The sequence below is a fragment of the Myotis daubentonii genome, chromosome 8, assembly GCF_963259705.1.
Source record: "Myotis daubentonii chromosome 8, mMyoDau2.1, whole genome shotgun sequence".
In the NCBI taxonomy this organism is placed as follows: domain Eukaryota; kingdom Metazoa; phylum Chordata; class Mammalia; order Chiroptera; family Vespertilionidae; genus Myotis; species Myotis daubentonii.
Window position 1 is genome coordinate 36768991 of NC_081847.1, and position 24430 is coordinate 36793420.

Here is a 24430-nt window from a genome sequence, read left to right on the forward strand (position 1 = left end):
TTTTAATTCTCACCCGAGGGTATTTTTCCATTGATTTTTAGAGAGTAGAAAAGAGAGAGAAAAACAAAGAAACATCAATGTGAGAGAAACATCGATTGGTTGCCTCCTGCATTCACTCTGACCAGGGCTCAGGTGGAGGGGGGAGCCCTTGACCTGGATCGAACCCGGGATCCTTCAGTCCACAGGCCGATGCTCTATCCATTGAGCCAAACCACTTAGGTCAGTTTATTGATTTTGTTAGAGATGGGGAAAAGGATAGGGAGAGAGAAACATCCATGTGAGTGTGTAACATCAATCAGCTGCTTCCTGCATGCCCCCTACCGGGGACTGAGCCACAACCTGGCATGTGCCCTCGCCTGGAATCCCTCTGGAAAACACCCAACCAAGTGAGAGACACCAGCTAGGGATGTCATTAGTATATTTAAGAAAGAAAATGACCCCAAGAGACCCACATGGCCCCCAAAAAATATGCTACATGGAAAGTCCTATAGTTCCATCACTTGAAAGACATCCTAGGAGAGTTGGTAAGTTACAAGGATATTCTAAGTTGCATTGGAAACTACCCAAATATTCAATAGGAAACTGGTTAAACACTACAATGAACTATGATGCATTGTTATAAATGACTAGATAGATACTAGTATATATGTATTGATATTGACATGGAAAAATGCTCATGTTATATTGGTAAGTAGAAAAAAAAGGAAGTTGTAGACAGTGTGAATAATATAATCCCATTTTTATTTTTAAATAAAATAATATGTTATATCTACAAAAAAGGAGTTGGGGTATGCATATTAAATTACTGGATTTTTGGAAAGTTGAGGTTTTGAGGGCATGGATCATCTACATCATATATTTATGGATTCTTTGATATTCAAATAATTCTCACATCTGTAACCAGATAAAGGTTTTTTAAGAGAAGAGAGGGACATGATATTTGGAGTAAAAAAGACTGCTTTTGAATCACAGATCTGCCAACTATCAGCTGCATGATCTTGGACAAGTCACTTCATGCCTTCGAGTTACAATTTCCTCATCCATAAAATGGGGAGATGAATACATGCCTCATAAGAGTGTTACACCTATATCTTCAGTTTCATCTCATACCATCATCCTCTCTCAGTATGCTCTAACAGAAGGGTCAGCAAACTACTCTTTAGGCTAAATTGGGCCCTGCTTTTATAAAATAAGGTTTCATGGGAACATAGACAGTTGTTTACATAATGTCTATGATTGCTTTTTATGATAACAGTAAGGTTGAGTAGTTACTACAGGGACCATATAGCCTCAAAGCATGAAATATTTACTGTCTGGCCCTTTGCAGAAAACGTCTGTTGACTAATCCCTGCTCTAGGAAGAATACATTGGCTTTCTCCCACCTCCTTTAACATAGCACATTCTTTGCAAGCACATCCCTAAGGACCTTTACACACACTGATCCCTTTGCCTAAAATGATATTCTCACATCTCACATCTAATCCTTTTCTTTCGATCCTACTCACCCTCATCACCTCCTTGGGGAGATCTTTGCTGGCCCACCCCACCCCTGAATTAGATTAACTTTCCTGGTATCCATTCTCCTAGCATCCCTCATAGAGCTTCTTGTGATGGCAATTACCCTAATTATCTGTGTCTTATTTCTTTAATGTTTTATTCCCCCTGTAAACTGCAAACCCATAAAAAATATTCTTGTTCAATGACGAATTTCCAGTGCCTAACAAAGTGTCTGGACGACAATGCATGGATATGTGCATGCATAAATGCCATAATGTATAAAAGGTACATACTGTCTTATATATATTGTATACAGTATATGTTATAACAAGTAATTCACCTAGTAGATGTGCAAATGGTTACGAGCACAAATTAAGGGTTAGACATCCTGAGATTGAATCCCAATTCTTCCATTTCATACATGAGGACCCTCAGACAAGTCTCTAACCTCTTTTTGTTAGCTTCCCATCTGTAAAATGGGCATAGTACCTACCTCATGAGATTTGTAAAGAAGACTAAATAAAATTAGCATAGGGCCTGGCACACATAAAGCGTTCAATAGATGCCATCTATAATTATAGTTATTAATTACTTTATAATTTTTATAATACAAGCCTTAGATAGATGGCAGATATTATGACCCCCATAAAATTGACTCTAGTTTGCCCTGGAGTCAAGGCTACTAGGACAAGGTGAATTGAGGTCTCTCACTCAACTCCCAACACAGCCAAAACATAAATCAAGCCAGAGCCATGGTTAAGCAATATTCTTTCTTTAATTCCCCTTTGCAAATGGAAGCCCCTGAGCTGGTCCCCACCCCCACCCCTAGGGATTCCATACCCTGGACCCCAGATACAATGTGCCTGCCTCAACCTGGTGGGAGGAAGAGAGGAACCTCCCAGGATGGCCCATTAGAAAAAAAACCTAGTCATTTAAGAAATGAGGCTGAGGACAAGAGAAGGGAACTGGAAGACAAGGCCCAGGTAAGGCCAGACTGGAGATTGTGGGGTTGTGAGGACCCTTGAGAAGGGTTTGCAAGCACATCCCTAAGCTCAAGGCCAGCATGGCTGAGGGAAAGGAGACAGACAGATAGTCTGACTCCTCAAGGTCCTGTCTGCCTGATATGAACACTGACACTCACCACCACCACCACCACCACAGGCCTCTGGATGGAGAATTTTCCAGTTACTCTGGGGAAGAGTTTGATAAGCATCCCCTCTCGCCCCTGATCTGGGGCATCCCTGGGGTCCTCCTAAGACCAAACCTGGGAGAAGGAAGGACTCTAGGAACATGCAAAGGGGGGGGGGAGCAGAGACCCCCACCCCACCCTGCTGCTCTACAGGATGGTGGCTCCAGCTGCATCTGGACTCCGAGGGTCCTTCACACCGATGATGAAGTTGTTGGTTCTCCGGCTGCCATGGACCCAGGATAAGACATCTACCTTCTCCACGTGGTGACCCCTTGCTTCCAGGAACTCAATCTCTTCCTCTGTGAACTCACCTGAAAACCATCCCACAACATACACACATTCAGAGTTTTCAGAGCACTAGCTCAGGAGTCCTATGGTCAGACCTGAGTCCTGGTCCTGGGTGCTCCACTGAGGAGGTGTATGACCTTGGTCAAATTGCTTGACCTCTCTGAGCCTCAGTATCTTCGTGCATAAAATAGGGATTATACAAGAACCTACTATATAAAGTTGTTGCAGGGATTAAAGGATATAATACACAGGAAGCATTGAGTTCAGAGCCTTGCCTACAGTAAGTGATCCATAATATACAATCATTCTTAATATTGGAAAAGGGGTTTTGGGGTCTTACCTCCACCTGCCATCATCACTTGCTAGGATTACTGCATAGCCCACTAACTGGTGTTTCTGCTTTCAGTCCTGCCTTCCTTATAGCCTAGTCACACAGCAGTCAAAGAGTCCTTTTAACCCACTAAACCATATCACTTTCCCCCACTCAAAACCCTCTATCAATGATGAGAGAATCATTAATCAGCCCCCTCCTAGATGCCCCTACTGGGGATTGAGCCTGCAACCCTGGCATGTGCCCTGGCTGGGAATTGAACCAGGACCTCCTAGTTCATAGGTCAACACTCAACCACTGAGCCACACCAGCTGGACCCCTCTAACAGCTTTGATGACTCTTAGAATAAAATCTAAAGTCCTTACCAAGGCCTCTAAGACCCACTATCAACTGGGTCCTCACTACCTCTCTAAACTCCTCTCTTCACTTCCTTCAACTCCCTTCGTTAACTCTGCTCTAACCTCCTTGCTGTCCATCATGGAAGTCAAACATGCTCCTATCTCAGGGACTTTGCACTTTCTTTCTCTCTGCTTGGATTGTTTCTTCCTAGAGTCACAAAACTGCCTCCCTTACTTCATTCCAATCTTCAAGGACTTTTCTCATCACTATCTAAAATATCAGCCCATGTTATCTTTACCTTGCTTTGTTTTCTTTCAAAGTACTTAATGCTACCTGTATTTGTTTATTTATTTACTGTGTCTCCTTCCACTGTATTATAAACTTTTTAAAGGCAGGGATGTTGTCTTGTTCACTACTGATCCCCAGAGCCTAGAACTGAGTGAGGACATAGTAAATGTTAAGCCAAGACTTATTGGATAAATGAGTAAGTCCTCACCCTCTTGCATAATTTCAGGTCTTCATCTCTTGCTGGGCTATTATTCAGGGTGCTTCTTGTATTTCCCCAACTTAAATTCTCCTCCCTACAATCCACCTACCCTGTAAATGCAGTATCCCTGGCATCTAAGACAATGCCTGGCACACAGTCGATACTCAATACAAACTGCTGAATTACTTACTGGTTTGCAGAATGAACAACTGCTTCTTATTTTATAAATGAGAACACTGAGGCTCAGAGTGGAGACAGAAATTTCCCAAGGCCACACAGCCAGGAAATGGCAGGATGGTTCTAATCCCCCAGATCTTGTACTGTTAGGAATTAGTTGGAAGAAAAACTTTCAATGGCAGGGAGTTGGTCCTGGTTGAGGCAGGGACACCCTTGGGAGGAGCTTCTTTCCCCACCAGGCCCTGTGCCTACTCCATGGGGACACTCACTGTCCACCTGCAGGAGGTTGGACTGCAGGTCCGGGTGTAGGCGGCCATGGGCCAGGCTGTCACTCAGGTTCCGGTTCAAGGTCAGGACATTCAGCAGAACCTGCAGACAACCAAAGGGCAGAAGTCATGGCTACCCCAGAGATGGACTCTATGGCCCTTCCTCCTGGTCCAGACTCCTTAGTCTTTAGATTCTTTGAACCAGGGGTATCATTTGAGCTTCTCAACAGTCCCAGAAGACAGGCAGACCTTTGATGAATGTCCCCATTTCACAGAGGGGTAAATGAGGGCCAGAGAAGAAAAGTGATTCACTCCAGAGTTTGGAGAGAGCCAGGGAGGAGGCACTGCTAGCACCCAGTCTCCCAGCCCAGGGCTGACCTCCCTTGTCCTTGGCCAGGACAGAGTTAATGGCTGGGGATAGTCTAGGTCACAATGTGGGTACTTTTAGCTTATTGGTTTGGAGTGTGGGAACCAACTGCCTGCCCATTCTTACTAAACTGGACCTAATTTTTTAACCTCTCTGGGCCTCCGTTTTTTTATCTATGAAATAGAAATAAGGATTCCTTCCAAAGTTGGGAAGGTTAAGAGAGTTGACACACCTACTACCATGCCCAGGACTTAGTAAGAACTCTGATTATGTTAGCTATTTTTATCTCTATTTTACAGATGAGGAGACAGGTTCAGAGAGGTTAAGTGAATTCTCCAACATCACACAATTGGAAACTGGCAGTACTTGGCCTGGGACCCAGGGGCGTCTGATTCCAAAGCTCAGGTTAGTTAACTCACCACCTGCCAAATTATGTGCCTGGCACATATATCAGGTGCTCAAGACATTTGTGGAATTGTTGTGAGGCATTTTGGAGTGTAGCAGACCCTTCCTTTCAAAAGCAAATCCTAAAGAGGGCTGCTTCTCTATTCAGATGTTGAGTAGAGCATGGTGGAACTTGAGATTGACAGAATTCAGGCAGTCCAGATGCCCTATCACCTCTCAATTCCACTGGCCCTGCGTTTCTCCTGCAACCTGGGAAGACAGGGAGCTTCAGGGCTACATTTTCACTAAGAAAGTCTGCACAGCCCATCTCCTTAGTGTCCAGAAGGGCCCTGCCACAAAGCAGTTCCAGCCCTTGTTTGCTGTGAGTAAAGGATGAGAACGAGCAAGAGACATGAAGGCTGCAGCCCAGGCCACAGCTTGGCTCCTGGCCACAGAAGGCCTGACATGGAGGAAACCTCACCTGGGTTAGGCCGCTGAGGCCCCGGGCAGCTCCATTGGCCCCCAGGGCGAGGTAGGTTCCACAGAGCCCCTCTGCCGGCCGGACCACAGTGGGCAGTAGGAAAGACAGTGGCCGCTTCCCTGGCTGTACCGAATTCTCCTGTTGTCAGAGGACCAAGGCCACAAGGGAGATGAGAGGTAGGGTGAGATAGGATAAGGACTACTCAACCACTCTTCCAACCTCTCTCCCTCTCTTACATCTCCCACAGGTAGGAGACCGGTCTCTCCCCAGGCCACAGTTTGCTATATGTGAAATGGTCAGGGTCTTTGGATAACTGGGGTGGATAGTGAACCTACTAAGTTTTGAGGCTACTATGGATGGCAGGGGATGGGGAGGGGCAAGCCAAGAAAGATGGCTATGGGGATGAACAGAATTATCTCCACCCTGGTCATCTCTGTCTTTGTCCTGCCGGGGCCCCAGCTTGCAGGGTGTAAGAGTGCTGGCCTCCAACTACACAATAATTCCTATTTCCTTTCTCCTTTGGTGCCCAGCAATAGGGCTGAGCCCCATCAGCTCAGCATTACACAGACATAGACAATTAGTACTAGAGAGTACCTAAAGCACAAAATCAGGGGCCACTATCCTCATTATACCAGTACAGGTGAGAAGAAACTGAGGCCCAGAGAGGGGACATGACTTTCCCCAGGTCACACAATCAGACCTTGACAGAATGGGACAAGGTTTCTTTGGATCTACGAGGCTCCCAGCCCCAGACTTGGGCTGGAGTGAAGTAAACACCTTGTCTGGGCTCCTTTTCTTTACAGTAGAAGTTCCTAGAGGAAGTAGGGAGGGAGGAGCAGCCATACTGTAACACATTTTTATCCCTCTCTAGCCTTGGAGTCCCCAGGGTAGGAGGGAAGCAAGACCCTACCAGGCTGGGTGCAGAGTGGTTAGCAGTCCTGTTGGGCCACGAGAAATCCAGCATCTGGCTGTTGAGTAGGATCCCCGAGGGGGTGATGAGGCCACTGCCAAAGGGCCGGTTCAGGGAGCTGGGGGCCGAGATTGGGGCCAGGTGAACCCTGAGCCCACTCTCACTCCTGCCCAGCCCCCACCTAGGTGATCTCTTGTGCCAAGTGGAGTCTGAGCTTGCATACCTGACCATGGCCACAATGAAGTCATCAGGGCCCATGATCAGCACCTGGGCAGCCGTGGGAGCCCCATCCAGCTCGTAAACAGGCAGGAGTGGGGCAGGGGCTGCCTGGGAGTCATTGATGTGGCCCCGGAGGTAGGCAGCCTCTACTTTGCTGAAAAGACATGGGGTAGGAGATGAACACACAGCAAGTTCTCATTACATTCCACCTACCACTCTTTGTGATGTCTGTTTGTGTTATTATTTGATTAATATCTGCCTCCCCCATTGGTCTATACCAAAAAATAGATTACTTAGTCTTAGCATATTGGAAATATTCAAGAAATAGTTGTTGAACTGAATGAATTTATTTGTGTGTTATTCAGATTCTCTTCTAGAGCCAACTTTTAATTTATTCAGTGCCTAAGTCAAGAGTCTTTTAGTTACTTGACTTTACTCATTTAATCCTTTCTATGAAAGTACCTCCTAGAGTATAGTGAATGCTCAGAAGATATTTGTTTTGACATGTACAAACTGAATTCACTTAACCTGATGTGTATAATCTCAAAATTAAGTTTCACTAAGAATTTAGTGTGTGTATGTGTGCGTGTGTGTGGGGGGGGGGGGGATGTGGAGGGGAGGTTTATATACAAGAATCTTTACTTGCTATTAGAATTTTTTTTGAAGACACAGAAAGACTTGTCATATAGTAAGTTCTTAATAAATATTTATTAGATGGCCTGGCCAGAGTGTCTCAGTGGTTGAGTGTTGACCTATGAACCAGAAGGTCACGGTTCCATTCCTGGTCAGGACACATGCCCAGGTTTCGAGCTTGATCCCCAGTAGGAAGCATGCAGGAGGCAGCCGATCAATGATTCTCTCTCATCACTGATGTTTCTCTCTCTTTCCCTCTCTGAAATCAATAAAAATATATATATATTTTTAAAATTTTATTGAATGAATGGATTTATTATAGGCATGTGTGTGTATTTTAGAGCTAAATATGTATTGATCTTAAAAGCAAATTTATGAAATCATGAAAATACAAATTTACATTAACTATATTTTTGGTTTCTGATTTTCCCTTAGCTAGCCTTTAAGTCAGTTATAGTAGTTAAATGGTAACCATTCTTATCCCTATTGCTAATTAATACTAATGATGATATTTGTTGAATATTTATTATGTGTCAGACAACATGCTCAGGGCTTTGTATGTATAATCTTGCTTGGTCTTTACAAGTAACCATGAGGTTGGCACCATTATTGTCAGGCCCCCTTGCAGAAACAGATTTAGAGAGGGTAAGCCTGCATAGGCTGAGAATCTGGGATTTGAACTGAGTTAGTCTGACTACAGTCCACAGTTTTACTATTATGTTATGCTGCTAATATAGACACATTTTGATCAAATTCTCCACCACCTCTAATATTTTCCTGGAGACTCTTTTAATTGTTAATAGGCTTTCTTTTTCCACTCAAAAGGAGGACCAGATGGGCCCATATATGTGCCCTGCTAGGGTCAAAAAATTGTGAGAGCCATATGAAGTAGAGCAACTCATTGTACAGATGGGAACACTGAGGTGCAAGGAGAAGCATCAGTGTCACATTGTGAGTTAGGGTTGAGCTGGAATTGACTTGGGACTTCAGGCCTATTTTTCTATCAGCTGCTTTACACCTGATCCCTTCCCCACATCGCCACCATCTGTCCAGTCCCCAGGGCCCTGCCACAAGACCCACCTTAGCATGTCATCCATGCTCTCAATGATTGTAGAATCATAGATGGGGTCTCCCAGTCTGCTGGCCAGGGCTAATGCAATCTTCAGGGTCTGAAAACAGAGCAGAGGTATGGCAGAGGCTGCCAGACTTCTCCCAGAACCCACACCCAGAATACTTGTGTGTGAGAAAACTTGGAGGGGATTTAGTCCTGCCCCATGGAAGTACCCCATCCCCCCACTCTCAGTGTCCCCCAACACAGGGTCAAATGGAAGGGTTGGCCTTACCTCTGCCACCCAGTGAAGAGCCTGTTCCCGGGAGACCAGGCTGGTGAGATTGAAGCCCTCGAGGATGTTGAGAGCACTGATGAGGGCAGGGCCTGTGTGCGGGGGTGGGGGACTGAGAACCAGGTGGCCTGAAAGGACAGGAAATGACCAGATGGCAGGGACAGTCAAGGCATCTCCACATCCCACCATCACATAGACTGAGACCACAGCACTGAACTCCCTCATCAGATACAGGAAAAGCGGTAACAGGCAAAAGGACACACGCAAGTTCACATGGCGAGTCAAGGACAGGGCCAGGACCCCAATCCAGAACACTGGTCTTCAATTTCCTCTTCCATATGAGGCAACTAAGGCTGAAGAGGACTGTGATTTGTCCAGAGTTTCAATGAAGCTATTGGCACAGCAGGGACAGATGTCCAGATGTTCAGATTCCTGGCCCACCATAGGGCAGGATATACTATTCAGGGCTCCTGATGGTCCCACCCCTGAAACTTCTTGGGAGCAGCAACCTCCTCTTCCTACATAAAGCTCTAGTTATTAGATGTTTGGACACCAAAGGAATAATAATATCTGATATAACACAAACCATAACTAATTAACTCACTTAATCCTCACAATGGGTACTTTTATCATTTCCATTTTATAGGTGAGAAAACTGAGGCACAGAGAATCAGCTGGTCCAAAGTTACAGGATACAAGTGGAACCCAGAGTACTCAAGGTTCTGGCATTGCCAAGAGAACACAGGCTTTAGGGGGAAATGGAAAATCAAATACATATTCAGTGCCCATTCTGATCAGGGCAACTTCCAACATCATCTCATCAAATCCTCATGGCTACCCTAAGAGGTAGGCACTATTATCTCCATTTTAAGGAGGGAACCATGGTTCAGAGTGGGAAGTGACTTGTTCAAGGTGAATGGCATAGCTGGTACTCAAACCCAGGTCTTCCTGGCTCCCTAGCTATGCTCTTTCTCTGTTCCATATGCCACTGCCTCTGGTAGAGGAATTGGGCTGGAGATTGAGGCCTGGAAACTTGAACTCGGAGGCAGTCTCTTCTGGGGCTTGAAGTAATCTGGGCCTCTTAGAGGAAAAACAACTTATGACCTAGGAACCTACCACTTTGGGTTCAACAAACATGGACTTCATTTATGCCATAAACTTGAATTTATGGGTTTATCATTGGTTTTGAATTTGACAGGTTAAGTTCTTTCCCTTCCCTGGGCCCTCGGTTTCCTTTCGGCACAATTAGAGGGAGGTCTATGACTGTCTTGAAAAGTTTGTTATAACCAGAAGCTTATATGGACTTTAGTCTTATGAGTTCTTCTTATGATGTATAGGGCATTGAGAGTGGGACCAGGGATGGGACAAGACAACAGAGAGCCCAAATCAAGAAAACCTATGGCTAGAACCCCAATTTCTAGGCCTGAACCTTTGACCAGACCTCCTTCCCCATATCCTAAATATGTGGGATAATTGACTCCAAGACTACTTCAGAAGGTAAGCTGACTCTGGCTTGCTTCATTAGCTAGCTGCCCAGGCAGCTCACTGACTCAGTTTCTCTCCTGGTAAATTGGGAGGAGTCTCTAGGCCAAAAGCATACAGCCATGGACTGGGAGGATTCTCCTGAGTGGGGACCCTGGGGAGCTGGGGGAGAAGTCACCTCTGTACACGCCACACACAGGCTTCTCCACGAGGGCACTGTAGTTGCTGAAGTCCTCCTCAGTTATAACACCCCCTGCATGCTGAGCCTGGAAGGGAGAGAATGCCCCCACCACCACTTTAAGCCACACACTACACAGTGAGCATGTGCATTTGGCCTATGGTATATGTTTGAATCACAGACAGATCAGATGCTTATAACTTTTGTGCCTTCTGCATTTCCCATCATGACCTTTAGGGACCCCATCAGCCCTGGGTACCCCAGGAAAAAAGGAAGAGAAAAAAGCACTAACATTGAGCACCTACTATGTGGAAGACATTGTGTTGGGTACATTCTATGAATGACCTTCTTAGTTCAGTATTTAAGGCTCCTTGTGATCTGGCCCCTGCCTACATCTCCGCCTCATGTCCTGCTATTCCCCAGTGAGCTTTGGGTGACCTGCAGTTCCTGAACTCATGACTACTGCCCTCTCTGCCTATGAGAAAGGAAGATTTTTCACTTACAGCAGTACTTGCTTGAGAGATATCAAACTGAATTCTGCATTTCACTACAAATAAGTAAAGCCACTACAAAACCATGGATGGCCCTGGTAGGAATGACATGACCAATTACTGACCAGTGAACCAATCTTGTACAAACCAATGGGCTCATTTCATACTATTCAGCATGCTAATCTTCCAACCCTAAATTAGCATAACAATAGGAATGTCCTCCCTTTTTTAGTACTTGAAACCTCTGACTTCTAATCCACCCTCAATGAACTATACATTGAATTGCTTGGCTGGTGTGTGTTCCTTTGTGTGACAACTTTGGTTTTTTTTTAATTTGAAGCTCTGATGGTCTTTGTTAGAGTCTCTTTCATCCCCTTCTCCACTGCTAGGAGAGGATACACAATGCAGGTCTGGTTAATCAGAGCATTTGTTTTCATGGCAGTGGTTGGTTTGGGAATAGTCATGAGACCTATTACAGGCCAATGGGACATAACCTTGAGGCTTTTGCTGTAATTACTGGAATGAGAAATGCTCTTTCCTTAGGATGGCTTACTGGAAGGATAGCTGATGGGAGCAGGTGTGGGAAGGATCTGACCAAGAGTGAATTCAAGTAGAGGAAAGTAGAGTCATGAGACAGAAAGAAAGATAGACCAAGTCCTCACAATGGGGATGGAGCCCCTGGGTCCTGCTGACCTAAAGCCAGTACTCCGCTGGACTTTCCAGTTAAGTCCATCTGAGGTGACTTCTATCACCACATCCATATCTCCAGTGCTCAGCACAGGACCTGGCTCAGAGCAGGCACTTTGTAATATAGAATGAGTGATGGACCTATTCAGTTCCCATAACTGTATGGCAGAGATAGATATAATCACCCTATTGCACAGATGAAAGAACCACTGAGTTGGTCTGTGTATCCTTATCTTGAACATAATTTTCCATCAGGAATTTTCAACTATTGACAACAATTCTAAAACCAATTACTGCTTCAGACTAAGACTCTTTGAGGTTAGTTGGTAAGCCCTTATGTTATGTTAATCCCCCCAGTTCCAATGAAGGAGGCCCTTTGCTCAATCCCTAGAAAACCCAAGGGCAGGGTGAGGTTGTGGGCTCAGGGAAGCTGAAGCTGATCCCGGTTCTCCATTGAGCCTGGGAGGGGCAGGACAGGCCTCTGTACAGGTTGGCACCAGCCCTGGGAAGCCCAAAGTTACCTCTCTCAATCAAGACAAAACATTCCCATCATCCCAGTAGGTTCTTCCTGCCGAATTCCAGTCAAGCCTTCCCATTCCAACAACCACTGATCTCTGATTCCTATCACCAGAGATTAGTTTTGCCTATTCTAGAATTTCAAGTAAATATATGTAGAGAGAAACCCAGGGAAGAAAGGGGGGAAAGGATGCCCCTACAATAGGGGCCTTTGGGGCAGATGGGCTCTCCATGTGCTCACCTCGGCCACCATCTCCAGCGTGAGGTTACCACCAGCATAGAAGGCAGCGGGGCCATAGGTGCCAAGTAAATCCAGTACCATGGCCAGGTCAGGCCGTTGCATCAGCGAGCCAGGTAGTGGTGGGCGGCCCGATGGCAGGAACGTCTCATGGAAGTGCTCAGATGCATCAGGCGGCAGCTGTTCTGCCAGGGCACGTGCTATGGGCAGGGACAAGAGGCTGGGCAGGGATTGCCAGGGCTGGACCCGATGGCTGAGATGCATAATAGGTGGAGTAAGTAAGGGCTGAGTGTCTGGCCCTAAGCTCCAACCCCCAAGGAGCCTGTTATGGGAGAGGTAGGGTATATATGGGCCTCTCTAGATCTTTTCATTTGAATCTGCCTCCTGATAAGGGTGGGAGAGATCTGAGGAGCAAACTGGAAGAGAGGTGCTTTCTGGTTTGGGCCCCAAATCTCAGAGGTTCTATCTCCCCCCCTCCATCAACCGCATGCCTTTCCCCTGACCCCCCAGGCCCCACTGACCTAGATCATGGGTTACGTTGAAGCCATCTTGGGCCACAGCTGCTGCGAAGTCCAGGACTTGGTACCATGGCAGCCTGAGAAGTGGGGGGCAGAGAGAAGGGGGTGGAGGAGGTCCTGGGGGGATGAGGAGGGGTCCGGGAGGAGGGGGTTCCTGGGAAGGAGAGTCCTGGCAAGGGAAGGGGATATTAGGAGGGGAGTTTGGAAGGAAATAATCCAGGAAGGTAGGAGGCCACCAAAGGAGCAGTGCAGGCAGGGCCCCTGGTCCCCAGGGGGAGGGTCTTTACCTGCCATAGAGCTGGTGAGCTTCATGTAGCCCCTTCACCATTCCGGGAACCCCCACCAAGAGCCCAGGCTGGGCAAGGCGGGCAGGCGAGGGAGAGAGGAGACCAGGTCACTGGAAGGGGGGGGCTGGGCTGAACTCTGCAGAGCCCCAAGCCAGGGATGGGGGGGCTGGCACAGGGGAGAGACATAGGCCAAGTATCCTAGAGGAGGGACAGGCTGTCCCAGCAGGCATCCTCCCTCCCATCTCCCCGACTTCCTATCAGCAAATGCAGAAAGGCCTCCTTTATCATAATTGAGGGACTTATAAATTAAGCAAATCCCTTTAAGAGCTAGGACATAACCAATTTAGATGGGAACCTGTCTTCATTGGATATACCTATTCCTGCTTTTTAAAATAGTGGGCAAGAGACCTTCCTTTTACCTTTTCATTAGCATTCCACCATTACTATGAGCTGTGTAACTCAGGTGTGTGTTTGGCTTTTACCTCTGTGCTAAATATCTATTTTTCCAAGTTATTCTCTCTCTGCCTTTGCTCTCAGTGGACAGTGGGTTTTCCTCTAGCAGTTCCTGTCTAATCTTCCAACATGTTGAGGACTGGGAAAGTTGTAGTCGACAGGCTCAGAGTGGGATGTGTGAGTGATAGTGCAGCAACTTTGATGTCTCAGGCTGCTCAGTGGCCTTTTTTCTTCCTTCTATGTGCCAGATAGGCAAGGTTGCCACAGAAGTTAAGATGTTGCTGTACTGCCTGATACCCACCATTCAGAATTTTTTGCTCAGTATTTTATTTGGAGGGTTGCCTGTCTCCCTCATAACCTTAGAGCATCCTGCTCAACTCATTTCCTCACCTCCATAGCAAATACTCAGCAAAGTAATGCTTGGGTTAGAAGAAGGGCAGTAAAGGAAGACCACCCCTCCACCCCCCATACTTTCTTTTCACGAGGGTCCGCACCTTGGTTTCCCAGGATCTCTGCAGGGCCTCTTCCCTGAGGGCCCCTGGTGCAGACTCCCGGAAATCAATTAGGCGGCTCTCATTGCGTCGGATGTCATGTACCAGCATCACACCCCCACTGGAAAACACACAGAAGGGGGCAGGTGGTGACGAAAAGATGCTACCCCTCTGAACAGTTAACCTGCCACCCTTCAACTCCCAATGGCGATGGCTGTAGGCTTAGTTTGTCATCAGGAGACAAGTGTTTGAGCCCCCTCCCCAACAGGGATTCAGAGATTCAGCCGCACCACAAGGGTGGGGAGCGAAATCAAGGCAGGGATCCAGAGTTCAAGGACCTCTTTCAGCCTGTCACTGGAGACTTTAATCCCTGATTTAAAAAAAAAAAAAAGAAAGAAAGAAAGAAAAAAAAAAGCAGAGACTGGGAGAGCAGGATGTTCTCCTTCCCTTACCCCCCCCCCCACCCCCAGACCATAGCTGGACCCTTGCCAGCTTCCTGCACCTGCCTCCTTGGTATGCCTCCACTCCCTCTCCCAGGACTGAATTATGTAAGAACAGACTGTGCACAAACAAAAGGGGAATTTCTTTGGTAGGGTCTGGAAGACTGGTCTTACAGGAACCAAGACATGGACTTTGTCAGCTTGTCCCTTTTCTGTGACTTGTCTGCATTTGAGATGGTGGTAGCATCTGAGATGGCGGCCTGCAGCCAAGTAACTAACAAAGATTGGGGAGTGGTAGCCCTGAGGCAAAGTAGAAGGCACAGAATGGGAAGCGGCTTCTACTCAGGTCCAGATCATTGCAGTCATATGGAACTGTGTTACCAGGTCTCTTCAGGTTCAAGAGATGTTGGACATTCTCAACTTTTCAACAATAGGAAACACATTTTAAAAAATTTAAGTCTGCAAACCAAACCTGTCTGTGTTCTGGGTTTGGCTCCTGGGTGGCCAATTTGTCCTCTGTTTTAAGGGGGGGGGGGTGTATTTTTGGAGCATAGAGAGTCCATAGCTCTCATCAGACTCACAGGGATTTGTGAGCCCAAAAGTTAAGTATCGCTGCCTTAATTAATGACAGTATACCCTTACTTGTGCACCCCACCTTACAATGTACAACATCATTTTCCAAATTTTTTTTAAAACAGAAGAAGCTTCTGAAAACACCTCCTCTGACACCATGTAAGAAGAAAGGGATGAAATGGTGTGTGTAGAAAGAGCAAATGCAAGGAATTGGGGCCTATCTGTTTCTCTGCTCAAACTTGGAGACCCCCACATGAGGTCTACAGACCAGGACAGGGACTTAGACCTGGGGGACCCCAACCTCCACAGTGGGGAGCTCCTTACCCGCCCAAGCCAGAACTGTGCGGAGCCACGATTCCCAAGCACAGGGCTGCGGCCACAGCTGCATCCACAGAAGATCCCTGTTTACTGAGCACCTCGATGCCCAGTGATGTACAACGAGCAGCATCGGTCACCACGGCGCCCTGGTGCAAGATCTGGGAGAGGGAAGGGGCTAGTTGGGGACAGTAGGAGCCCCCGGCTTCCCTAGGGTACCTCCACTAACCCCAGAACCTCCACGGGGGTGGGGGTGGGGGTGGGGGTGGGGGTGCTGGTGGGAGCCCTGTCCTCTTGCCCCCTTGATTCTCCGCTATTTACCTTCTTTTCCCTCATTTACCTCAAGTGCCTCCTATCTGATCAGTCCCTTCCTTGCTCTGTCCCTCTCATGCCCCGAGTCCCCCCCCCCCCCCCCCCTGCTTTGGGACCTTCCTCCCCCTTTTCAATTCCCGGCCCACTTCCACCACTCAGCCAGTCCCCAATTCCCACGGTCTTCCCAAGCGACTTCTCACCTGAGGGTCCCCGAAATAGATCTGCATAATGAGCGCCACAGTGACACCCGTGGCAAAGGTGAGGCAGGCTGTGACTATGACCGTGAGCCCGTCCTGGCGGCAAGAGCACTCCGCGGCTGCTGCGGAGAACGGGTCTTTGCGGGTCTCGCGTAAAGGCGACCCGTCCTGGCTCCCCATCTCTGAAGATGACGACGGCAGCCGCTGCAGGCGCGCTGACTTCAGGAAGGAGTCCGGGTCTGCGGGTGGCGAGGGGTGGAGGTGGGAGTGAGAGGTCGGAGGCGGGTGTCAGTCTGGAAGTCTCTTACCCCGCCCTGCCGCCCTCCAGTCGGAGTTATATCCTGTCCCCTCTCTCCGCACTCCCGTCAAACAAACGCCAATATATAGCACCAGCGTCTACCTACCCCCATGCACCCCAGGGCGGGCGAGGTTGGCAGTCTGGGCTGGGAAGAGACAGGGACCACCAGCAGGGCAGCTGGGCAGCTGGATTACTGCCCCTAGGCCAAATTTCCCGAGCACCCAGGACCCAGGACTGGGAACACTTCCTGAAGAGGCGGGAGTTGGACCCTCCCTGGAAACCAGATACTCCCAGAGCTGGGCCCAGCCTTCTACTCAAGGAGGCAGTTACCGAAACTGAGTGGATAGACCTTGGCTTCCAACCTTGCTTCATTCATTCATTCATTCATTCATTCATTCATTCATTCAACAAATATGGAAGATCTGCTATGTTTCTGGCCCTATGTTAGATGCTAGGGGAAAGGTACAGACAGTTCCCGCCCTCTGGGGTTCACAGATCTGTGGAGAAAGAAGGTAATAAACAAGTAAACAGGTGAGTATATAATTACAAGTTGTGGCAGGTGCTATGAATAAAAAGGATGAAATAAGACAATAGTGGTGTGTGTTGGGGGCTGCTTAGCTGGGAAAATCAGCCACAGCCCCTCAGCAGCCTCTTAGCTTAGAAGTGACTTTTAAGCTAAGAACTGAAGGATGAGAATGAGCAAGTGGTGAGTATGTAGTGTTCCAGAAAGAAGGACCAGCAGGTGCAAAGGCCCTACGGCAGGAATGAAATGGCACATTAGAAAAAAAATTAACCCAAGCCCTGTGTGGTTCCAGTGTCGTGAGCAGTGGGGTGGAGGCTAGGCCAGATCACTGGGCCTTGGCTTAGTGAAAAGCCTGGATTTTACCCCAACAGCCATGGGAGGCCATTGAAGAGTTTTAAGCGAGAATGTGAAGCCATCAGTTTTATGCTTTAAAAAGATCCCTCTGGCCCTGGTCATTGCCGCTCGGTAGGTGAGTGTCCTCCCATGCGCCAAGAGGTCACCGGTCTGATTCCCAGTCAAGGGCACATGCCCAGGTTTTCGGGCTCAATCCCCAGTAGGTGTGCAGGAGGCAGCCGATCCATGTTTCTCTCCCTCTCCCTTCCTCTCTAAAATCAATAAAAAACATATTTAAAAACAAACAAAAAACCATCCCTCTGGCTGCTATCTGGAGAATGGATCTGAGGATGTAGGAGTGGGGGCAGAAAGACTTGAAAGCCACTTCACTTGCTGAGTTACTATGGCTAAGTCACTTCAAATTATAAGTTTCACTTTCTGCATCCTAATAATGGAACTAATCCCTAACTGGCCGGGTGAGTATAGAGATTCCATGAAGCGATGTATACAAAACACCCCATAAGCGCTCACTCAAAGTTATTTCCATTCTTTTTCAACCTTGGGCAACACAGAGAGACCCTCTTCTATCCCATAGTTCCCTCTCCTGGGTGCTAACAGCCTTGAACCCAGGCTTCTAAATGTCCTAAAGGTCCTTAGCTTGGTACCTTAATACCTTGCTGTACTCACAATGTGTTTTTTAAAAGTGCATTCATCCCATGGACACGGGCAATAGGGTGGTAAAGAGCTGAGGGGAGGGGGGAGGGGCTGGGAGGAGGGGAAAGAGGGGGGAATGGGAAATATTTGTAATAATATCAACAATAAAAATATATTAAAAAATAAAAGTGCATTCATTCAATAAATATATTTTTGAGCACCTACTACTGTGTACTAGGAGTATAACCTCTTTAAAAATCTGTGGGATAATATTAAAAATTGACTGGTATATTTTCCTATTTAAAATTGGTTCACCAATGCCAACATGATAAAAACTTAAACTCCTTGACCTAGTGGTCAAGGCCCTTCATAATCCACTCTTCTTTTATGTAAATAAGAAACTAGCGCGCGCACACGCAACACACACGCACACACACACACACACATATATATATTTCTTATAAATTATTTACAGTCATTACTTTTGGGAAAAGATCCTAAAGGTGGGGTGGGAGAATATTTTGTTTGAAATTTTATTTTAATTAATACATATATCTTTAAATAAAAAGGAAAAATTAGAGGAAGACAACAATGGAGAAGGGAACTTTTCCTCACTATTCCTTCTTTATTCATTTGTTTGTTTATTTATTTTACCTTGAACATGTAATTTGTTTTTAAATTTTTATTTAAAAAGGAAGATTGTCTTCCGGAAAACTGTTTCAGTTGATCGTGCTTCCATCTAATGCTCAATACCAGAATCTGTAAATAAAATTGGAATTCATTGAACAGATGTTAAACACCTACTCTGGGCACAGAACTCTCTTTGGCACCTAGAGGTTTCAAAAGAACTCAGGAAAGAGTTTGGAACTTACATTTATTGAGACTGACTGCATTACCAGGTACTTTACAGACATTTCCTCATTGAAGTGTTCCCATAACTTTATAAGATAGACCAATTCTCTCCAATTTTAAAGATGAGGAAACTGGAGCCAAGAAAGGTGATACTGCCTGCTTAAGGTTATAAGTAAATGGTGGAATCAAGAGTCTGTATAATTCAAAAACCACCTTTTCATTGCTCCACAGGTCATCAAGAGCCATTTTCCCCCCTCAAAAACCAACCTTACAAGGCAATTTTAGTTGATATTTCCAGGTACTTTCCCTTAGATCTGTTATCTCCAATCAGGTATGAGAAACCAGGAGATGAAGGTAATATCAGAGATGGAGCTACTCGAGATTTTTAAATTTCATCAATTATTAAGTTATTGATTTATTCAATAAAAATATTTATTGAGCACCCTACTGTGTAAGTATTGAAGCAATAATACCATTGATTTTACTGATATGTAAGAGCAATAGCAGGACACTGTGTAAAAGGTTAGTTTGGGGAGCAGAACACACAAGTCTTTTGGGAAAAAGATGAGTTCAATTTTAGCTATTCTGAGTTTGTGAAAAACCAGCAGGAATTGTCTGGAGGCAGCAGACCTAGTAGCCATCTAATTTTTATCTGCTTAGATACCATTCCCCATTCCATTTTCTTTTAAACAATACTATTTCCCTTCTCATGCCTCATTCCCTCATTACTGACTAGAGTAAGTATATGACCTAGGCCTAGCCAATCAGAATAGGCACCTCTACAGTGACTGGTTCAGGGGCAGGCATATGATCAGTGCCAGGTCAATTAGGTTCAATCTTTGTTTTTTTGCTGTAACTATTGGAAAAGCTGTCTTTCTATTTAGGTTACTAAGGTAATAAGATGTAAGCCTGTTGTTGCTGGGGGCAACCTGTCCTGACAAAATGGGAAGCTTTCTGAAGAAGAAGCCCATAAAAAGGAAAACAAAGCAAAAAATGGAGTCAAGCCCATTCCGTTTTAGGCACTTCCATGCAGCTATAACTAAAGCCCCATACCCCTGAACTTTTCAGTTATGCTACCTAATAAAATTTTCTTTTTAGATGTAGCTCAATTTTAGCCGAGTTTATGACAAAAGAACCCTGAATAGAGTTGACTTGACAAATCTAGAGCTAAGGAGAGAGATCTTGGCTGGAGACTGAGGTCCTTTCTGGCTTGCTTATTTCCTGAAGGGGAGAATCACTAAAGATTGTTGAACCCTCTCCAGGAGTGACATGATCAGAAGTGCAGGGTGGGCCAGGCCGGCATGGCTCAGTGGTTGAGTGTTGACCTATGAACCAAGAGGTTATGGTTCGATTCCCTGTCAGGGCACATGCCCAGGTTGCGGGCTTGATCCCCAGTGAGGGGCATGTAGGAGGCAGCCGATCTATGATTCTCTCTCATCATTGATGTTTCCATCTCTCCCTCTCCCTTTCTCTCTGAAATCAATAAAAAATAACATATATATGTATATATAAGTATGTATATGAAGTGCATGGATTGGGATTGGGTGGGAGGCAGGAGGCTGGCAGAAGAGCTATAAGCCTATGGCTAATACAGATAAGAAAGAATAATGGCTTAGTCTACAGTGGTGATGACAGGAATGGTGTGATGGAATTTGAAAGATACTTAGAAGGGGGGCAAAGAGCATTTGATCACCATTTGGAAGTAAGAAGAAGAGGGGGGATGATGGGTAGCTCCTGAGCTTCTACCTTGGAGACTGGATGAAAGGCAGTATTATTCATTGAGAATGACGTTGGGAGAAGAGCAGGTATATGGGGAAGAGATGATGAGTTCAGCATAGAACATGCTGAAGGTGAGGTACTTGCAGGACATCTGGAAGCGAATGCCTGGAATAGAGAGGAACATCTGGGCTTGGAGCTCAGAAGAGAGGAAAGACAGTATTACTCCAAACTTGGAGTGGTTATCCCCTAGCTCTGTGTTCTTTTAGAAAATATGTATTTATTGATTTCAGAGAGGAAGGAAGAGAGAGTTAGAAACATCAATGATGAGAGAGAATCATTGATCATCTGCCTCCTGCACACCCCACAGTGGAGATCAAGCCCACAACCCAGGTATGTGCCCTGACCGGGAATTGAATTGTGACCTCCTGATTCATTGATCAACACTCAACCACTGAGCCACGTAGGCTGGGCACCTAGCTCTGTTTGCCACAGGATTTGCTGTGGGGTGCCTAACACTTGATTCTAGGGTGTGGCAGGCTAGAGGCTAGCCGGGCAAACCATGGTTCTGGATAAGAGGATGGGGCAATGCCACAAGGTAGCACTACCAGGTTGAGAACATAGGAGGCCACGTTAGCCAGCAGGCTGGTCCAGCTGTGCCAAAGGAGGCTTGGGCTTTGAAGCAGTGCTTGGAGACATGGCAGTGAAAAGACCACACAGGTATGATGGCAAGTTCCTTGGAACCTTAGTGCACAACCTTGGCATAAGGTATAGGTTCCCAGCAACTCAGGTGATTGGGGTCTCGCCTGGATTTTTGTACAGATTAGGGCAGAGTCTGTATTAACTCACCATGGTACTCCCTAAGTTTTGAGAACTCCCTCTGCTGCCATTCTTTCATTCTGAGATCTTCTTTCTCATTCATTTATTCATTCAGCAATGTTTATTGAATGCTTAGCACTGGGTTGAATGGTGAACAAAACAGTCATGATCCCACCCTCAAAGGGTTTACAGACATTGAGTAATTATTTGATCACACAAATAAATAACACAGGTTTTGATAAATGCATTTATATGGGGCCAGGAGAAAACAGGCGTTTCCAATCGCTAGGTTGGGAGAGATAGGCATTCCCAGTTGAGCTGGAAGGGGAAGTCAAGGGTAGGTGTGCCCATTGTCACACAGTGAATCAGGGCAATGCGGGGACAGACCTGGCACTCCTGACCCTGAATAATGGACCTGGTTCAGACTGGTATCTACCAGGACACATCTTCCCACCCCTCTCCCTGCTACCTCCTGATTACAGAGCTACTCCCTCTGGGGAAAAAAAAAGTTTTAATTTGCAGCTTTGACTTTTGATGCCCATAAGGTTTCCTATTGTCACCTCACACCCCCTCCAGGTGGGGTACAGTCTATTCAGGTTGGCAGGGGCTGGTGGTCAGGGCCAGATAACCAGAAAGTTGTGGAAGGGGAAAGAATTTGGGACTGTCAGACTGGGAGTAACTACAGAAGGGCCAGGCTAGCGAGGGCTGAACCAGAAAAGCAGGGTCTGCCAGGCTGGTAAGGGATAGGACTCAAGTGCAGGCACTGGGAGGAAGAGAGAGTGAAGCAGAAGGATGCTCTAATGCCAGGAAGTGACGTTGAGGGAAAGAGGGATGGGGGATGGAGGATGAAGAATAGAGCTGGGCCACATGGATAGCAGAGAGAGAGAGAGAGAGAGAGAGAGAGAGAGAGAGAGAGCCCTAGGGAAGAAATGCTCAGAGAGCTTTTGGCCCTCAGGTCTCCCCCAAGCACGGTCTCCTCCCTCCCTACTCCCACCCCTGCAGTCTCTGCAGAGGGCTGAAGAGAACACAGTAAAATGCTGGGGCCTGCTTCCAGGGTACCTTACTAACATCCCGGCCTGATCCATGGCTCTGGTAGGGGTGAGGTAAACCACAGGGCAGCAAAGGCACTCTGGTCCCCAAGGACTCTGAGAGGTCATTCAGTTCATCCCCCTGGATCCCACCACCCAGCACATACAGACAGGCAGCATCATCTTCTCTTTATCCCTCCCTGGACACGAAGAGATTCCCAGCTTCTCCCTCACGGTCACTCCCTCCCACCATCCCTGGCTGTGGGGAAGTTCTTAAGACCTAGCCTCTCTATTCATCCTACTGCAGCCTGCGACTTGGTTTCTGCTATCCTGTTCTCTGTGACTAGAGAAAAGCCTCTTCTGGGTGATCACAGCTGTGCCTCAGAATCTCCCCTCCAACATTCCCTCCTGATCAGTTGGTTCTTCCCAAAAGGTAACCCCCACCCCTCCTACTGCAGTCTCTGGCATCATTCTCCCTTGTCGCATCCTAGGACTCCAAGGCAGAGATGCACTCCCAATCCCATCAGATAATTAACAGGAAAAAAGGGAGAAGAGAAAGGTCCAGGAGGAAGGGAATGAATTCGGGTGATGGAGGCTGGAGGTGATGCCCCGTGCAGATGGAGGACCAGGGGCATCCCAGGGGGCAGGGAGGGGGGGGGGGCGGGGGGGAAGGGGGGGCAGCGGGCCTCACCTGTATCGGGGTCTCCCAAGAAGGCGTCCTCGTCCTTGCGGCCCCTCAGAGGGGCCGCGGGAGCCGGCTCATCCTCCGGCAGCCGCGGGAAGCTGGTGATGCTCATGTAGTCCACGGGCGAGTAGGCGCCCAGGGCGCTCTCCTGACTGGCCTGGTTCTCCGCCGCCATCCTCACCCGCGCCCCCCAGCAGCGCAGCGCCTGCCGGAAGTGGTGCGGCGGGGCCGGGGTGGGTGGCTGGGAGGGAGGGGCCTGCGCTCCCGGGCCGCCGGGAGGGGGCGCCTCACCCACACCCTAGCGCTTGTCGGGGTCTGACTCGCTCCCGCCTGGCTCAGCGCTGTCAGCGGGCAGCTGGCGCGCAGGTGGAGATGGGATTATGTTTGCAGAGTCCCGAGGGCAATGCCGGGTCGCGAAGTGGGAGATCGTGGAGAAGGGCACGTTACAAGCGCGACCTTAGTGATTCAGGACCTTATGCAGCCGGGGGCCAAATCCGCTCTTCCAGTTGGAGCTAGAATCCTCCTCAGGCCCCAGACTCTTCCATTGGCCGTAAACCTCTCCTCGACCCCGGTTCTTCCTCCGATCCCAGACCCCTCTGGTCCCAGGCCCCTTCTTGGATTCCAAGATCCTTTTCCTCCGATCTCGGACTCCTCCGACCCCAGATTCCTCTTTCGACCTGACGCCCTGCCCCTGGCCCCCTCCAGCACCTGCTCCATCCTCAGACTGCGCTCCTCCTTTGGACGTCCCTTCTCAGACGTCAGATCCCTCACTGCCCCCCCCCCCCCCCTTCTCAGACTCCTCTTTCAAGCCCAACCCCTTCTGGTACCCCTGACCTAAACCCAGTGTGTCTTAGGATCCCTACGAGCAAACGCCCAGATTCCACTCTAGAGAGCATGGTTTAGGACTCTGGGGTGGGGTCTCCGGAACCTGAATAGTTACCATCATTTTAAGAGTTTTTGATGTGGTTCTGGAAAGGACGCTTTAAGAAAGGAACAATGGGCATGACGGTGTGGCAGGAGTGGGGTTGGGTGGGTGGGTGAGTGGGGAAGTGGGGAGTGGGGAGTGGGTCTCTGTAGTCTAGGTGTCTGTGTTCGATTTCCTGTGCTACCACTTACACACGGTGTGATCTTGGGTAAGACACTTCATCTTCTTTAGTGTCCGTTTCCTCATCTGACAACTGGAGAGATTAATAGTATCCGTCTCGGGGGGGTTGTTGTGAGGACTAAGCAACAGGTAGAAAGCTTTTAGTGTAGGTCTTGGCCCTACTCAATAAATGTCATTATTATCATTATCTTCATGTCTTTAACCTTGTGGATTCTCATCTCATCCAACCTTACCCATCCTCTTCCCACGCTGAGGAATTCCAACTACGCTATAGCTTGCGCTACTTTCCCATCTCCAAGGATGAGGGGTTCGCTCTTCATTAGGCTTC

General features: G+C 47.5%; 1 protein-coding gene across 2 annotated transcripts; it reads right to left on the reverse strand.

The window, feature by feature from the left end:
- Positions 1–2253: 2253 nt before the first annotated feature.
- Positions 2254–23220, reverse strand: GGT7 (gamma-glutamyltransferase 7). 2 transcript variants are annotated; one of them, XM_059705920.1, is made up of 15 exons: positions 23004–23218; positions 16093–16328; positions 15590–15741; positions 14256–14373; positions 13309–13376; positions 13025–13098; positions 12507–12703; positions 10572–10659; positions 8912–9039; positions 8649–8737; positions 6940–7089; positions 6717–6834; positions 5807–5944; positions 4578–4677; positions 2254–2997 (listed from the first exon to the last, which is right to left on the reverse strand). In XM_059705920.1, the coding sequence occupies exons 1-15, from the start codon at positions 23170–23172 to the stop codon at positions 2834–2836; spliced, it is 1989 nt and encodes a 662-aa protein (XP_059561903.1). In that variant the 5' UTR covers positions 23173–23218; the 3' UTR covers positions 2254–2833. The 2 variants fall into 2 exon arrangements, with proteins under 2 accessions (XP_059561903.1, XP_059561904.1); XM_059705921.1 differs by having other exon boundaries at positions 2935–2997; positions 4585–4677; positions 23004–23220.
- Positions 23221–24430: the final 1210 nt, after the last annotated feature.